Consider the following 19506-nt stretch of genomic DNA (forward strand, 5'->3'; position numbering starts at 1 on the left):
AGGCCTAATGACTCTGATGAGTATAATAAGAAACTGTTCGGAGAAATAGAGTGGGCCAGTAAATCAGAGAGTCTTATAATGGGGGATTTTAATTTCCCAGATATTGACTGGAATTCGGGGGCTGGTCACTCACACAGTAGCAAGGCTTTTGTGGATTTATTGGATGATTGTTTTCTACATCAGCATGTTCGGGAGGCAACTAGAGGGAGTAATACTCTTGATTTGATTATCAGTAGTGATTCTTCATGCATTAAGAATCTGTAGATAAATGAACCACTTGGTGGCAGTGATCACAGTGTGCTGAAGTGGGAGTTACTCAAAGAGGTAACTACCATTAGGGGTAAAGGGAAGGGGTATTGCTTTCGTAAAGGCGACTACAATGGACTGAGACAGTATTTAAATTCTATACAGTGGGATCAACTGATGATATTGCCAACAGCAAATTCAAAATGGGAAGCATTCAAAGAACTTATCGTGGAAGCTACTAGGCTTTACATACCAACTAAGAAATATTGTTCAAGGTTTAGGCCTAAATGGTTGTCAGATGAACTAATGAGGCATATGGCAGAGAAGAAAAATGCATGGGATACATACAAATTAACTAGTGACACGGACGCCTATGATAGATACAAGTTGATCTGTAACCAAGTTACAAAGGAGGTTAGGCAGGCGAAGGCAGATTACGAGAGATCCTTGGCAAGGGATGCGAAGAAAAACAGCAAAGAGTTCTTTACTTATGTAAACTCTAGAAGGAAGGGGATGAATCAGATTGGTCCAATTGAGATCGATGGGTCAACTGTTGATGACCCTGCTCGGGTAGCTAACAAACTAAATGAATATTTTGCATCGACATTCACACATGAGGAGTTATTCAGCGAGGGGAATGCCAGAGGTGTATTCAACTCTAGCAGTAAGCTAGAGAATCTTGTAATAACTGAGAGCAAAGTGGAGGAGAAATTGTTGAAGATAAACACAAGAAAGGCACCTGGGGTGGATGGGATCTATCCAGTTATATTAAAGGAGGCAGCAAAGGAGGTAAGCAAACCCTTAGCCATAATTATGAGAGCTTCCTTGGACTCGGGGGAGGTACCCATTGACTGGAGATGTGCAAATGTGACCCCAATTCACAAAGGGGGATCAAAGGCTGACACAAGTAATTATAGACCTGTGAGTTTAACTTCTGTTCCCGGAAAATTAATGGAGGCACTGGTGAAAGAAGCACTGCAGGATCATCTAGACAAGACTTCAGTTATAGCTAGGACACAGCATGGTTTTGTTAAGGTTTGATTGGATACTATGATGCAGTCACAAAAGAACTGGATGAGGGAATAACTTTGATATTATATACTTGGATCTTAGAAAGGCTTTTGATACTGTTGCACATGGAAGACTGCTGCACAAATTGGAGCAGTGTGGCATTGGAGGCAAGTTGCTGCTATGGATAAAGGGGTGGTTGAGGGGGAGAAGACAGAGAGTGGTAATCAATGGACACTGCTCATCGTGGACTAATGTTATTAGTGGAGTCCCTCAGGGTTCAGTATTGGGGCCTTTATTGTTTTCTGTATTTATAAATGATATTGATGATGGTATATCAGGCTTAATGTCCAAGTTTGCAGACGATACGAAGGTTGGCAGGGTTGTCAAGGACACTACTGACACTATGCTGCTGCAACAGGATTTGGAAAGGTTGAGCAGATGGGCTTCGAGGTGGCAAATGAAGTTTAACATTGACAAATGTAAAGTACTACATATGGGAAACAGCAACCCCAGAGCAGCGTATCAACTCTGTGGTACTACACTGACAGTGGTAGAGAATGAAAGGGACCTGGGGGTGGTGGTGCAGGCAGATATGAAGTTCTCTGAGCAGTGCAGACGAGCTGCAAGAATAGCTCATGGTGTATTGTCAATGATATATAGGAATTTTTCTAGCAGGGATAAGGAGGTCATTATTCCCTTGTATAAGGCAATGGTCAGGCCACACCTAGAGTACTGTATACAGGCCTGGAGGTCTCATTTCAGGAAAGATGTAGAGCTGCTGGAAAGAGTACAGAGAAGGGCAACTAGATTGGTGAATGGGACAAAGGGGTTCTCTTACGAAGAAAGGCTTAAGTTTTGCAAATTACAGTGTCTGGAAACTAGGCACCAGCGGGGTGATCTGATAGAGGTGTACAAAGCCTTGAATGGTTTGAGCATGCTCAATGCTGATGGGATTCTTCCTCTAGCTCAGAAAAATCACCTGAGAGGGCATAAATTCAAATTGAGGAAAGACAGATGTAGGATAGATGTGCGGAAATTTGCCTTTAGCCAGCGGGTGGTTGGTGGGTGGAACAGACTTCCATCCCTTGTCGTGGAAGTTGATAGCCTAAATAAGTTTAAGGCTCAGCTGGACAGGTATTTCGAACGAACAGAGGGGTGAAGTGGAAGTGGTTATTTTTATTTATTTATGTTACTTTTTTTTTTTTTTTTTTTTTTGGCTGATGCTGCATAAGCTTGCTTTCTTGCATCAAATGCCTCTACTAATGCTAATGCTAATGCTATTGCTCAAAACATCAAAGGCAGATATTGTGGGGATTTTAGAGACGTGGTGTCACTCAGATATAAGGAATGCAGAACTGGAATTTGGGGAGTACAATGTCTACAGAAAGGATAGACAGGGTAGGAAGGGAGGAGGGGTTATGCTATTAGTTAAGAAATACATAAAATCCAAGGAAGTGAAGCCAGTCGACATTGCCGGACAGTGCAGTGTCGAGTCAGTTTGGTGTGACATAAGCATTGGGAGATCAAAATTGAGAGTAGGAGTGTGCTATAGGCCTAAGGACTCTGATGAATATAATAAGAAACTGTATGGGGAAATAGAGTGGGCCAGTAAATCAGAGAGTCTTATAATGGGAAATTTTTTATTGGGATAAAATGGGAGCGAATATCATCTTTTAAGGGCACAAAAGGTGATATAGTTGTACACGTTGGCACTAATAATATTAAGAGTAGGAGACCGGCAGAATTACTTAACAAGTACAGGTCACTGTTGAACAAAAGCCGAGAATTAGGGTTGAATTTGAAAGTGTCTGCAATTCTGCCCAGACACGATAGGAGGGAGTATATGATGAGAGCCTTGTCGATCAATTCGGCCCTGAAAAGATTGTGCAAGGCTCAAGGGGTAGAATTTTTTTCAGCCTGGACTGTACTTGTTAACAGGAGAGATTGCTTCTATAGGGATGGGATACACTTAAATAGAAAGGGTTCAAGAATATTTGCTGATGCTATCGAGGCAGTGTTAGGTGGGTCGGAAAACTGCTAGCTTGGGGGGAGACAAAGACCAATAGATTGACAGTAGCCACTGGCAGAGGTGAAAGAGATTCTTGCACTGCTTCTATTAGAATGAGCAGAAGCCTGAAAAACAAGATGCATGGTATTTCAGAGACTGCTGGGAGCCATTGCGGTACAAGTAAACACATGGGTTGTGTTAGGGTAGCTAAGAATAGAAACAGGTGCAGGTATACTTGCGTGTACACCAATGCTAGGAGTTTAGTAAATAAATTTGATGAATTTGAGGTATTGCTCAAAACATCAAAGGCAGATATTGTGATATCAGAGACGTGGTGTCACACAGATATAAGGGATGCAGAACTGCAATTTGGGGAGTACAACGTCTACAGAAAGGATAGACAGGATAGGAAGTGGGGAGGGGTTATGCTATTAGTTAAGAAACACATAAAAACCAAGGAAGTGAAGCCAGTCGACATCGCTGGACAGTGCAGTGTTGAGTCAGTTTGGTGTGACATAAACATTGGGAGATCAAAATTGAGAGTAGGAGTGTGCTATAGGCCTAATGACTCTGATGAGTATAATAAGGAACTGTACAGGGAAATAGAGTGGGCCAGTAAATCAGAGAGTCTTATAATGGGAGATTTTAATTTCCCAGATATTGACTGGAATTTGGGGGCTGGTTACTCACGCACTAGCAGGGCTTTTGTGGATTTATTGGATGATTGTTTTCTACATCAGCATGTTCGGGAGGCAACTAGAGGGAGTAATACTCTTGATTTGATTATCAGCAGTGATTCTTCATGCATTAAGAATCTGCAGATAAATGAACCACTAGGTGGCAGTGATCACAGTGTACTGAAGTGGGATTTACTCAAAGAGGTAACTACCATTAGGGGTAAAGGGAAGGGTTATTGCTTCCGTAAAGGCGACTACGATGGACTGAGACAGTATTTAAATTCTATACAGTGGGACCAACTGATGATGTTACCAACAGCAAATTCAAAATGGGAAGCATTCAAAGAACTTATCTTGGAAGCTACTAGGCTTTACATACGAACTAAGAAATATTGTTCAAGGTTTAGGCCAAAATGGATGTCAGATGAACTAATGAGGCATATGGCAGAGAAGAAAAATGCATGGGATACTTACAAATTAACACATGACACAGAAGCCTATGATAGATACAAGTTGATATGCAACCAAGTTACAAAGGAGGTTAGGCAGGCGAAGGCAGATTACGAGAAATCCTTGGCAAGGGATGCAAAGAAAAACAGCAAAGAGTTCTTTACTTATGTAAACTCTAGAAGGAAAGGGATGAATCAGATTGGTCCACTTGATATTGATGGGTCAACTGTTGATGATCCTGCTCAGGTAGCTAACAAACTAAATGAATATTTTGCATCGACATTCACACATGAGGAGTTATTCAGCAAGGGGAATGCCAGAGGTGTATTCAACTCTAGCAGTAAGCTACAGAATCTTGAAATAACTGGGAGTAAAGTGGAGGAGAAACTGTTGAAGATAAACACAAGAAAGGCACCCGGGGTGGATGGGATCTATCCAGTTATATTAAAGGAGGCAGCAAAGGAAGTAAGCAAACCCTTAGCCATAATTATGAGAGCTTCCTTGGACTCAGGGGAGGTACCCATAGACTGGAAATGTGCAAATGTGACCCCAATTCACAAAGGAGGATCAAAGGCTGACACAAGTAATTATAGACCTGTGAGCTTAACTTCTGTTCCAGGAAAATTAATGGAGGCACTGGTTAAAGAAGCACTGCAGGATCATTTAGACAATACTTCAGTTATAGCTCAGACACAGCATGGTTTTGTTAAGGGGAAGTCTTGCCTGACCAACTTGATTGGATACTATGATGCAGTCACAAAAGAACTGGATGCAGGGAATAACTTTGATATTATATACTTGGATCTTACAAAGGCTTTTGTTACTGTTGCACATGGAAGACTGCTACACAAATTGGAGCAGTGTGACATTGGAGGCAAATTGCTGCTATGGATAAAGGAGTGGTTGAGGGGGAGAAGACAGAGAGTGGTAATCAATGGACACTGCTCATCCTGGACTAATGTTATTAGTGGAGTCCCTCAGGGCTCAGTGTTGGGTCCATTATTGTTTTCTGTATTTATAAATGATATTGATGATGGTATATCAAGCTTAATGTCCAAGTTTGCAGATGACACAAAGGTTGGCAGGGTTGTCAAGGACACTACTGACACTATGCTGCTGCAACAGGATCTGGAAAGGTTGAGCAGATGGCCTGAGAGTTGGCAAATGAAGTTTAACATTGACAAATGTAAAGTACTACACATGGGAAACAGCAACCCCAGAGCAACTTATCAACTCTGTGGTACTACACTGACAGTGGTAGAGATGACTTTCATCAACCGGTGAAATACCACCACTTTGCTTATTGGAAGCTTGAAGTGGTGAAACCCATGTTTAGTCTCTAGAGCAAAGTTTCCGGCATCCCCCTCCCCCCATACTTCTCCTTCAACCCATGCACGGTACTAAGTACTATAGGTTTTGATACCTTTCGTGTTTGGGATTTTCACTAAAAAAAAAAAAAAGAATGAAAGGGACTTGGGGGTGATTGTGCAGGCAGATATGAAGTTCTCTGAGCATTGCAGACGGGCTGCAAGAGTAGCTCATGGAGTATTGTCAATGATATACAGGAATTTTTCCAGCAGGGATTAGGAGGTGATTATTCCATTGTATAAGGCAATGGTCAGGCCTCACCTAGAGTACTGTATACAGGTCTGGAGGCCTCATTTCAAGAAGGATGTAGAGCTGCTGGAACGAGTACAGAGAAGGGCAACAAGATTAGTGAATGGAACAAAGGGGTGCTCTTACGAAGAAAGGCTTAAGTTTTGCAAATTACAGTGTCTGGAGACTAGGCACCAGCGAGGTGATCTGATAGAGGTGTATAAGGCCTTGAATGGTTTGGGCGTGCTCAATGCTGATGGGATTCTTCCTCTAGCTAAGAAAAATCACCTGAGAGGGCATAAATTCAAATTGAGGAAAGACAGATGTAGGATAGACGTGCGGAAATTTGCCTTTAGCCAGCGGGTGGTTGGTTGGTGGAACAGACTGCCATCCCTTGTGGTGGAGGTTGATAGCCTAAATAAGTTTAAGGCTCAGCTAGACAGGTATTTTGAACGAACAGAGGGGTGAAGTGGAAGTGGGTTTTTTTTTTTTTTTTTTTGGCTGATGCTGCATAAGCTTGCTTTCTTGCATCAAATGCCTCTACTAATGCTAATTTTAATTTCCCAGATATTGACTGGAATTTGGGGTCTGGTCACTCACACACTAGCAAGGCTTTTGGGGATTTATTGGATGATTGTTTTCTACATCAGCATGTTTGGGAGGCAACTAGAGGGATTAATACCCTTGATTTGATTATCAGTAGTGATTCTTCATGCATTAAGAATTCGCATGTAAATGAACCACTAGGTGGCAGTGATCACAGTGTGCTGAAGTGGGATTTACTCAAAGAGTAACTACCATTAGGGGTAAAGGGAAGGGTTATTGCTTTCATAAAGGCGACTACGATGGACTGAGACAGTATTTAAATTCTATGCAGTGGGACCAACTGATGATGTTACCAACAGCAAATTCAAAATGGGAAGCATTCAAAGAACTTATCTTGGAAGCTACTAGGCTTTATATACCAACTAAGAAATATTGTTCAAGGTTTAGGCCTAAGTGGATGTCAGATGAACTAATGAGACATATGGCAGAGAAGAAAAATGCATGGGATACATACAAATTAATACGTGACACAGAAGCCTATGATAGATACAAGTTGATCTGTAACCAAGTTACAAAGGAGGTCAGGCAGGCAGGCAAAGGCAGATTACGAGAAATCTTTGGCAAGGGATACAAAGAAAAACAGCAAAGAGTTCTTTACTTATGTAAACTCTAGAAGGAAGAGGATGAATCAGATTGGTCCACTTGATATCAATGGGTCCACTGTTGATGATCCTGCTCAGTTAGCTAACAAACTGAATGAATATTTTGCATCGACATTCACACATGAGGAGTTATTCAGCAAGGGGAATGCCAGAGGTGTATTCAACTCTGGCAGTAAGCTAGAGAATCTTGTAATAACTGAGATTAAAGTGGAGGAGAAATTGTTGAAGATAAATACAAGAAAGGCACCTTTGATGGGATCTATCCAGTTATATTAAAGGAGGCAGCAAAGGAAGTAAGCAAACCCTTAGCCATAATTATGAGAGCTTACTTAGATCAGGGGAGGTACCCATGGACTGGAGATGTGCAAATGTGACCCCAATTCACAAAGGAGGATCAAAGAGCAACACAAGTAATTATAGACCTGTTAGTTTAACTTCTGTTCCCGGAAAATTAATGGAGGCACTGGTTAAAGAAGCACTGCAGGATCATCTAGACAAGACTTCAGTTATAGCTCAGACACAGCATGGTTTTGTTAAGGGGAAGTCTTGCCTGACCAATTTGATTGGATACTATGATGCAGTCACAAAAGAACTGTATGCAGGGAATAACTTTAATATTATATACTTGGATATTAGAAAGGCTTTTGATACTGTTGCACATGGAAGACTGCTGCACAAATTGGAGCAGTGTGGCATTGGAGGCAAATTGCTGCTATGGATAAAGGGGTGGTTGAGGGGGAGAAGACAGAGAGTGGTAATCAATGGACACTGCTCATCATGGACTAATGTTATTAGTGGAGTCCCTCAGGGTTCAGTATTGGGTCCATTATTGTTTTCTATATTTATAAATCATATTGATGATGGTATATCAAGCTTAATGTCCAAGTTTGCAGACGATACGAAGGTTGGCAGGGTTGTCAAGGACACTACTGACACTATGCTACTGCAACAGGATCTGGAAAGGTTGAGCAGATAGGCTGAGAGGTGGTAAATGAAGTTTAACATTGACAAATGTAAAGTACTACATATGGGAAACAGCAACCCCAGAGCAACGTATCAACTCTGTGGTACTACACTGACAGAGGTAGAGAATGAAAGGGACCTGGGGGTGGTTGTGCAGGCAGATATGAAGTTTTCTGACAGTGCAGACGGGCTGCAGGAGTAGCTTATGGTGTATTGTCGATGATATATAGGAATTTTTCTAGCAGGGATAAGGAGGTGATTATTCCCTTGTATAAGGCAATGGTCAGGCCACACCTAGAGTACTGTATACAGGGCTGGAGGCCTCATTTCAAGAAGGATGTAGAGATGCTGGAACAAGTACAGAGGAGGGCAACAAGATTAGTGAATGGAACAAAGGGGTGCTCTTACTAAGAAAGGCTTACGTTTTGCAAATTACAGTGTCTGGAGACTAGGCACCGGCGAGGTGAACTGATAGAGGTGTATAAAGCCTTGAATGGTTTGAGCATGCTCAATGCTGATGGGATTCTTCCTCTTGCTCAGAATAATCACCTGAGAGGGCATAAATTCAAATTGAGAAAAGACAGATGTAGGATAGACGTGAGGAAATTTGCCTTTAGCCAGCGGGTGGGTGGTTGGTTGGTTGGTGGAATAGACTTCCATCCCTTGTCGTGGAAGTTGATAACCTAAATAAGTTTAAGGCTCAGCTGGACCGGTATTTTGAACGAACAGAGGGGTGAAGTGGAAGTGGTTATTTTTTATTTATTTATTTATTTATTTATTTTTTTTTTTTGGCTGATGCTGCATAAGCTTGCTTTCTTGTATCAAATTCTTCTACTAATGCTAATGCTAATAGTTATTTTTATCCTTAAAATTTAGTATGAAGAAAATCATTTATTTTCCCTGCCATTCCCACACGTTAACTTGAGCTTATAGTACATAGATAGACACAGGAATTGTAATTCAAAAATATACTTGTTTTGGAAAACACTTATGAAAGTGTTTCCACCCAACAAATGCTTCTAACCATAGCCTGTGATGTAGTTTAGTGATTATTGAAATTCTTTCTTCTTTTGGGCTTTCATGCACTGAGACGGTTTGGTTCCTGATAACATAATGATTCTTGCAAATGAAATTCTTCTTTATAGAGTTTTATATATTTTTATTTTATTTTTCAATATTATAATCTTTGAAAGGGCTATCTGCAGAGAAGATTAAATAATCTCAGCAACTATTATGTTACCGTTTTTCAAAAATATTAATTCTAATTTGACACAGTGTACTGTAAAATACTTCCAGTGATAGATAAATTTGGGTTGAGAAAATAAATTATTTTTATAATTGAAAATTATAATTGAAAATTTTTATAGTTGAAAAAATAAAGTAAATAAAAATACATAGAGTTTTATGTATTTTTATTTTATTTTTCAATATTATAATCTTTGAAAGGGCTATCTGCAGAGAAGATTAAATAATCTCAGCAACTATTATGTTACCGTTTTTCAAAAATATTAATTCTAATTTGACACAGTGTACTGTAAAATACTTCCAGTGATAGATAAATTTGGGTTGAGAAAATAAATTATTTTTATAATTGAAAATTATAATTGAAAATTTTTATAGTTGAAAAAATAAAGTAAATAAAAATACATAGAGTTTTATGTATTTTTATTTTATTTTTCAATATTATAATCTTTGAAAGGGCTATCTGCAGAGAAGATTAAATAATCTCAGCAACTATTATGTTACCGTTTTTCAAAAATATTAATTCTAATTTGACAAAGTGTACTGTAAAATACTTGCAGTGATAGATAAATTTGGGTTGAGAAAATAAATTATTTCCTTTAATTATTAATATGGCATATTAAGGCGCATTTAGGGCTAGAGCCTCAAGCTGCGAACAAATTTAGACTATGTATATAAAGTGCTTAGCATCATAATACACAGCCATTTCTGTATAAACAGAAAATTTTTAAGGTGGCATCGTTTTAGGTTATATCTCATATTGTGAATACCTTCACAACGAGTTGCCATGATATTGCACTACTTCGAATAAGTAACGCTTCACCTAAGGAGAAGACTAGTGTTACTTATTCTCATGGGTGGTGGTACCTATCTGAGAATAAGTAACACTAGTCTTCTCCTTAGGTGAAGCGTTACTTATTCGAAGTAGTGCAATATCATGGCAACTCGTTGTGAAGGTATTCACAATATGAGATATAACCTAAAACGATGCCACCTTAAAAATTTTCTGTTTATACAGAAATGGCTGTGTATTATGATGCTAAGCACTTTATATACATAGTCTATGGCATATTATTAAATTTATAAATTAAACTTTAGTAAATCAGTTATTAAAAATATAAACTGTAAAATGAGGTCATTAGTGCAACAGTGAAATATTTTACAATAGTGAAGCGGAATCTTCTTATCACTTGTTTATGATGGTACTTAAATATTATGCTTGTTAAACTGAATTTTTTAAAATTTAATATTGTATTTCTTTTTTATTTCTTTTCCCATTATTGAAGTAATTTAATATTGTACCAATAATACAAGTTGTGAACAAAAAAGTTTAGGGACTGACTTATATCTTGATAAGGCATCTCCGTATGATCAGGTGGGAAGGAGCAGCAGTGCGTAGCACACGCTTCTTGATTAGACCATGGTTCGAGCCCATCACCACCAAATACGGGAGATGCGGAAAGGTCAAGGAAATGACCACCGCATATTCCCGGAGCAATATGGCCTTAGTTGCTAATGCTCCTAAAAACCAAACAACAACATATCTTGATATTGCCACTTGTTTAAATATTTAATATCTAGACATACTAATGCATCAATTGTCCATTTATGATCAGTCAGGCTGAATGCAGATAAACAGATGTTTTAGTGGAACTGGCCATGGTTAGCATGTGAGGCTACAAGTAAGGTCATTGATCCAAGCCCATAAGCTACCATAAAAGTGCACAGCCCATTGTGAACTGTGGCCCTGAAAATCTAACTGCCCTTAATAATAATTAATTCAATTAATTCAATACTAACAACTGTAAACTCTTCTGGCCTCAGCTGTATCGAGAATAAATGGAAATTTTAATTGCTTTTTGTTGCATTTTAAAACAAGTGATTTTACAAAGTAGTGAGTTTGTATCAAAGTTTGTTTGAATTTAGGGAGAAGTACAATGGAAACCAGGAAATGTTAAAAAGAGCCTTCAGAGAAGATGGTTTATATCATTCAAAGACTTTTTATTGGTTTGCTAAATTTAAAGAGTGCCATTTTGCTAAAATGGCACTCTTTAAATGATTCTTGCTCTGGCCACCCCTCAACTTCAAAAACCAGTGATTCAATTTCCGTTGTTCGTAATCTGATCAAAAGTGATAGACTTTTAATTATCCATGAAGTACCAGTGAAATTGGTATTTATGGGACATGTAAATCAATTTTATCACAAGCTTTGAGAATTTAGTGTATTCCAGCAAAGTTTGTGGGTCGCATCTTCACTGATAATCATAGAGCGTGGTGAGTTCTTGCATGTCAGGATCTTCATCAACATGCTAATGCTAATATACTTTGTTTCATTCATCATTAAGGTGATGAATCCTGGGTGTATGGCTATGTCCTGGGAACAATAACCTAGTTATCTTATAGAAGATGCCTTCTTCTCCAAGGCCAAAAAAAAAAACCAAGACAATCATGATCAAATGCGAAAATCATGCATATCATATATTTTTCTTTAACTTGCAGGGCATTATTCATCATGAATTTGTAATGCATGGGAAAACATTGAGCCAAGTATACTACAGAACAGTTCTAAGGCAATTGTATGATGCTATTTAGAGAAAACGGCCAGAAAAGTGGGACTTAGGGCAATTGGAGCTTGTATCACAACGATGCCCCTTGCCTGCACAGTACTTTCCATTAAGAATATTTTGTGAAGCAGCCCATCACTCTGGTTTCCCAACTTTTGAAATCGCTGGATTTAGCTCCTTGTGATCTTTTTTTTTTGTTTGTTTGTTTGTTTTCCAAGCTTAAAGCCCCTTTAAAAGGCGAGAAAACTGCAATTATTGTGGAACTATTAGCAGTTTAAAAAAATGGAACCTATCAGGAATGCTTCCAGAAGTTTCTGAAGCATTGGAATCAGTGTCTATAGTGTTAAAGAGACTAGTCCAAAGGAGAGCCATCATAAATAGTTGGTAAGCTTCATGATTCCCAAAGATTAGATAAGTTTCTGAAATTTCTGATTACACCTTGTACAATATGCATACTAGTATTATATACATTTTTAATTAATTTTTTTCTTTGAAAAGTATAATTTAGCACCTCAGTATGTTGGCTTTTGTTTTGTGTTGCTCTCTGCTGCTTTTTCCTTTGTTGCACCTCTTGTTGGTTATGCCACAAATAGATTGGTAAGTTTTCTTGGAAGTAGCATATTTAGTTTTTAATATATGGAAAATTTTTAAATAACTGAAAATAATTAAAATTTTTAATTTTTAAATTTTAGATTTAAATAAAAAATTTAATTATTTTATAAAACCCTTTTGGATAAAAGCATAATAATTATAAATTAGATGAATATGTATACTGATATGCAGGTATATTTCTAATTTCTTGTTACATTGCTTACCCTGTTTCTATGTAATCATGTAATCTAATCATTGCTGCTATCCCCTTGTTCGTTATGCTAAAAATAGATTAGTAAGTTTTATGAAGTAACATATTTACTTTTTACTAAGTGGAAAATTTTTAAATCATTGCTGAAAACAATTTTGTATAAAAATGTAATAATTTAATTTCCACATTTAGTATTAGTATTACTATCAGCCGCATAGTGCAAAGAAGTCATAAGCTTTTGTTACACTGACCATAAAATAAAATAAAATAAAAAATATATAGATAAAGAAAGAAAGAAAGAAAAAGTAGATAAGAAATTGCAAAAAAAATTATGCACTTCCCTCCTCAGATAACTATTCACTTCACCTTTGAATTTATTCAAACTACCTTCTGAGGCAACTATTTTAGCATTAGCATTAGTAGTTGCATACGATGCAAGAAAGCAATCTTATACAGCATTAGAAAAAAAAAAATTTGCCCAGTTCTTTCTTGAATTTATTTAAACTATCAACTTTCACAATCACAGATGAAAGTTTGTTCCAGTAATCAACCATTGCTGGCTAAAGGCAAATTTCTGCACATCTATTCTGCAACTGTCTTTCCTCCATTTCAATTTATGCCCCCTCAAGTGTGTAATCTGAGTAAGTAAAAGAAAGAAAAGAACAGTGCAGTCAGATATGAAGTTTTCTAAGCAGTGCAGAAAAGTTGGCAGAGTAGGTCATGGGGTCTTGTCAATGATATACAGGAATTTTGCGAGTAGGGATAAGAAGGTGATTATCCCCTCGTATAAGGCCACACTTTGAGTTACTGCATACAGGTCTGGAAACCTTATTTAAGGAAGGATGTAGAGTTGCTAGAACGAGCACAGGGAAGGGCAACAAGACTGGTGAGGAGAACAAAGGGGTGCTCTTACAAAGAAAAGCTTAAGTTCTGCAAATCGCAGCATCTGTTCTTCCTCTCAATTCTTCCTTTTGCTCACAGTACAAACCTGAGGGGGCATAAACTGAAATTGAGGAAAGACAGTTAGCATTAGCATTAGTAGAGGCATTTGATGCAAGAAAGCAAGCTTATGCAGCATCAGCCAAAAAAAAAAAAAAAATAATAATAATAAATAAATAAATAAAAAATAACCATTTCCACTTCATCCCTCTGTTCGTTCGAAATACCTGTCCAGCTGAGCCTTAAACTTATTTAGGCTATCAACTTCCACGACAAGGGATGCAAGTCTGTTCCACCAACCAACCACCCGCTGGCTAAAGGCAAATTTCCTCACATCTATCCTACATCCATCTTTCCTCAATTTGAATTTATGCCCTCTCAGGTGATTGTTCTGAGCAAGAGGAAGAATTCCATCAGCATTGAGCATGCTCAAACCATTCAAGACTTTATACACGTCTATCAGATCACCTCACTGGTGCCTAGTCTCCAGACACTGTAATTTGCAAAACTTAAGCGTTTCTTCGTAAGAGCACCTCTTTGTTCCATTCACTAATCTTGTTGCCCTTCTCTGTACTCGTTCCAGCATCTCTACATCCTTCTTGAAATGAGGCCTCCAGACCTGTATACAGTACTCTAGGTGTGCCCTGACCATTGCCTTATACAAGGGAATAATCACCTCCTTATCCCTGCTAGAAAAATTCCTATATATCATCAACAACACACCATGAGCTACAATTGCAGCCCGTCTGCACTGCTCAGAAAACTTCATATCTGCCTGCACAACCACCCTCAGGTCTCTTTCATTCTCTACCACTGTCAGTGTAGTACCACAGAGTTGATATGTTGCTCTGGGGTTGCTGTTTCCCATATGTAGTACTTTACATTTTTCAATGTTAAACTTCATTTGCCACCTCTCAGCCCATCCGCTCAACCTTTCCAGATCCTGTTGCAGTAGCATATTGTCAGTAGTGTCCTTGTCAACCCTACCAACCTTCGTATCATCTGCAGACTTGGACATTAAGCTTGATATACCATCATAAATATCATTTATAAATACAGAAAACAATAATGGACCCAATACTGAACCCTGAGGGACTCACTAATAACATTAGTCCACGATGAGCAGTGTCCATTGATTACCACTCTGTCTTCTCCTTCTCAACCACCCCTTTATCCATAGCAGCAATTTGCCTCCAATGCCACACTGCTCCAATTTGTGCAGCAGTCTTCCATGTGCAACCGTATCAAAAGCCTTTCTAAGATCCAAGTATATAATATCAAAGTTATTCCCTGCATCCAGTTCTTGTGACTGCATCATAGTATCCAATCAAATTGGTCAGGCAAGACTTCCCCTTAACAAAACCATGCTGTGTCTGAGCTATAACTGAAGTCTTGTCTAGATGATCCTGCAGTGCTTCTTTAACCAGTGCCTCCATTAATTTTCCTGGAACAGAAGTTAAACTCACAGGTCTGTAATTACTTGTCAGCCTTTGATCCTCCTTTGTGAATTGGGGTAACATTTGCACATCTCCAGTCCATGGGTACTTCCCCTGATTCCAAGTAAGCTCTCATAATTATGGCTAAGGGTTTGCTTACTTCCTTTGCTGCCTCCTTTAATATAACTGGATAGATCACATCCACCCCAGGTGCCTTTCTTGTATTTATCTTCAACAATTTCTCCTCCACTTTAATCTCAGTTATTACAAGATTCTCTAGCTTACTGCCAGAGTTGAATACACCTCTGGCATTCCCCTCGCTGAATAACTCCTGATGCGTGAATGTTGATGCAAAATATTCATTTAGTTTGTTAGCTACCTGAGCAGGATCATCAACAGTTGACCCATCGATATCAAGTGGACCAATCTGATTCATCCCCTTCCTTCTAGAGTTTACATAAGTAAAGAACTCTTTGCTGTTTTTCTTTGCATCCCTTGCCAAAGATTTCTCGTAATCTGCCTTCGCCTGCCTAACCTCCTTTGTAATTTGGTTACAGATCAACTTGTATCTATCATAGGCTTCTGTGTCACGTGTTAATTTGTATGTATCCCATGCATTTTTCTTCTCTGCCATATGTCTTATTAGTTCATCTGACATCCACTTAGGCCTAAACCTTGAACAATATTTCTTAGTTGGTATGTAAAGCCTAGTAGCTTCCAAGATAAGTTCTTTGAATGCTTCCCATTTTGAATTTGCTGTTGGTAACATCATCAGTTGGTTCCACTGTATAGAATTTAAACACTGTCTCAGTCCATCGTAGTTGCCTTTACGAAAGCAATGACCCTTCCCTTTTCTACTAATGGTAGTTACCTCTTTGAGTAAATCCCACTTCAGCACACTGTGATCACTGCCACCTAGTGGTTCATTTACCTGCAGATTCTTAATGCATGAAGAAACACTACTGATAATCAAATCAAGAGTATTACTCCCTCTAGTTGCCTCCCGAACATGCTGATGTAGAAAACAATCATCCAATAAATCCACAAAAGCCTTGCTAGTGTGTGAGTGACCAGACCCCAAATTCCAGTCAATATTTGGGAAATTAAAATCCCCCATTATAAGGCTCTCTGATTTACTGGCCCACTCTATTTCCCTTTACAGTTTCTTATTAGACTTATCAGAGTCATTAGGCCTATAGCACACTCCTACTCTCAATTTTGATCTCCCAATGCTTATGTCACACCAAACTGACTTGACACTGCACTGTCCAGCAATGTCGACTGGCTTTACTTCCCTGGATTTTATGTATTTCTTAACTAATAGCATTACCCCTCCACCCTTACTATCCTGTCTATCCTTTCTGTAGACATTGCACTCCCCAAATTCCAGTTCTGCATTCCTTATATCTGTGTGACACCACGTCTCTGAAATCCCCACAATATCTGCCTTTGATGTTGTGAGCAATACCTCAAATTCATCAAATTTATTTACTAAACTCCTAGCATTGGTGTACACGCAAGTATACATGCACCTGTTATTTTTCTTAGCTACCCTAACACAACTCATGTGTTTACTTGTACCCCAATGATTCCCAGCAGTCTCTGAAATATCCTGCATGTTATTTTCCAGGCTGCGGCTCATTCCAATAGAAGCAATGCAAGAATCACTTTCACCTCTGCCAGTGGCTACTGTTAATCTATTAGTCCTTGTATCCCCCCAATCTAGCAGTTTTCCGACACACCTAACACTGCCTCAATAGCATCAGCAAACATTCTTGCACCCTTTCTATTTAAGTGTAACCCATTCCTGTAGAAGCAGTCTCAATATCCTGAAAGAGGCCCCTGAGGTCGGGAAAACTCATGTCTAAAAAAAATATAAATTCATATACCGACCATTGAATAAAATTTAAAATTTAATATGACTACAATCTTTACACAAAAATATTTACAATAAACTATTGCGGAATGATAAAAACTGTAATAAAAGATCATTTACAATAAAATTTACTAAAATATAAAACATTAAAAGCCCTAAAAACCTGAAGCTTTCGGGAGCATCAGCTCCCTTCTTCAACAGTGATATGACTTCCTGCAACATCTCCTTAGGTAGCAGGCTCACGGTACCTCCAAACGTGGTATTTCTCCACGTGGTTGAATCGGCACATGGTCAGAACTGGAAGCGGAAATGTCTCGGGAACGTGGCAAAGAAAATCGTTCATCCGACCTTAATATAATTGTTTCAAAGATAGGATTAATACGTATACCTCTATCTCTATTCATGATATTCGTACTGGATGAACTAATCCGTAAACCCTCGAGCCATTTACGCTCCCAGTATCCATGTGCACGATCCAAAATAATAGCGTCCTCCGGGGAGATATGATGCTGCTTCTCCCAAAATGTTCGGCCACAGCAGACTTGTTGTATTCAGCGGTTCTTATGGCATTTAAATGTTCTCCCAGACGATCCCTGAGCCGTCGTTTTGTTTCCCCCACAATCCGGGCATTCTATTCTATAAACCACTCCACTACTAAGATCTTTTGGTATGCGGTCTTTGACCTGAGACAAAGCTGTGCACAGCCTCCACCCGGGAAGCTGTACACAACGTGTCCCATAACCCCGTAAAATTCTTGCCAGATGTTCAGTAAGGCCCGGATAGTAGGGGATGTATCTGGTGGCTACCGGAACGAATGACTCCCTACGTTCGGACACTCCTCTACTATATCTATCCAGGAACCTCTGGGGGTATCCGCAATTTCTAAGTTCTGCCGTGATACGATTAATTTCTTTTTCTTTATCCTCAGAAGTGGTACAGTGTGATCTTACTCTGCTAAAAAAAAATTTTTGCTACACTATTCTTGTATTGTCCAGCTTGTGCTGAATTGAAATGGGTGTATTGACCTATACACATGGATTTTTTAAAAACTGACGTCTTAAGTCTATATCTTTATTTACATGTATTCCTATTAGTCATGCAGTATATTGTGTAAAAATGGCATTGACCAGGGATGCCTCCCTTGGTAATAGATCACTTCTCGGTGTGGAAGACATTTGCACCGGGGTAGAATTATGTCTAGCTAGTACTACCATGTTGTTTCAAGGAACTATGTATAAGCAGGTTCGCGGTACTGCCATGGGTTCACCCATTAGTGCCACCGTGGCCAATTTGGCCATGGAGGAGTTGGAAAGTAGGGTTTTTAGTGGGTGTTCGTTTCCTATTAGGAATTGGAGAAGATATGTTGATGATACCTTTGCCCTGGTCCAGAAGGGGAGGGAGGATGATGCCTTTTGCTGGCTTAACAGCTTCTCCCAATTTATACAATTCACCTCAGAGGTGGAAACGGGTGGTACCCTGTCATTTTTGGATGTATTGATCTCCAGGGTTGGTTTTAGACTTAAGACGTCAGTTTTTAAAAAACCCATGTGTAGAGGTCAATACACCCATTTCAATTCAGCACAAGCTGGACAATACAAGAATAGTGTAGCAAAAGCTTTATTTGACAGAGTAAGATCACACTGTACCACTTCTGAGGATAAAGAAAAAGAAATTAATCATGTCACGGCAGAACTTAGAAAGTGCGGATAGGTCAATACACCCATTTCAATTCAGCACAAGCTGGACAATACAAGAATAGTGTAGCAAAAGCTTTATTTGACAGAGTAAGATCACACTGTACCACTTCTGAGGATAAAGAAAAAGAAATTAATCATGTCACGGCAGAACTTAGAAAGTGCGGATACCCCCAGAGGATCCTGGATAGATATAGTAGAGGAGTGTCCGAACGTAGGGAGTCGTTCGTTCCGGTAGCCACCACATACATCCCCTACTATCCGGGCCTTACTGAACATCTGGCAAGAATTTTACGGGGTTATGGGACACGCTGTGTACAGCTTCCCGGGCGGAGGCTGTGCACAGCTGTGTCTCAGGTCAAAGACCGCATACCAAAATATCTTAGTAGTGGAGTGGTTTATAGAATAGAATGCCCGGATTGTGGGGAGTGTTATGTGGGGGAAACAAAACGACGGCTCAGGGATCATCTGGGGGAACATTTAAATGCCATAAGAACCGCTGAATACAACAAGTCTGCTGTGGCCGAACATTTTTGGGAGAAGCAGCATCAAATCTCCCCGGAGGACGCTATTATTTTGGATCGTGCACATGGATACTGGGAGCGTAAATGGCTCGAGGGTTTACGGATTAGTTCATCCAGTAGGAATATCATGACTAGAGATAGAGGTATACGTATTAATCCTATCTTTGAAACAATTATATTAAAGTCGAATGAACGATTTTCTTTGCCACGTTTCCGAGACATTTCCGCTTCCAGTTCTGACCATGTGCCGATTGAACCACATGGAGAAAT

General features: G+C 39.1%; 1 protein-coding gene across 1 annotated transcript in view; it reads left to right on the top strand.

The window, feature by feature from the left end:
* Window positions 1-19506, top strand: part of LOC150077724 (MFS-type transporter SLC18B1-like) — a 199517-nt gene that overhangs the window by 146999 nt on the left and 33012 nt on the right. The window contains exon 8 of the mRNA XM_090385227.1: window positions 12464-12562. Coding sequence (XP_090241353.1) covers window positions 12464-12562 — 99 coding nt within the window. The remainder of the gene's footprint in view (window positions 1-12463; window positions 12563-19506) is intronic.

This window comes from Mastigoproctus giganteus, chromosome 11, assembly GCF_048544385.1.
Source record: "Mastigoproctus giganteus isolate SK-2022 chromosome 11, ASM4854438v1, whole genome shotgun sequence".
NCBI classification, from domain to species: domain Eukaryota; kingdom Metazoa; phylum Arthropoda; class Arachnida; order Uropygi; family Thelyphonidae; genus Mastigoproctus; species Mastigoproctus giganteus.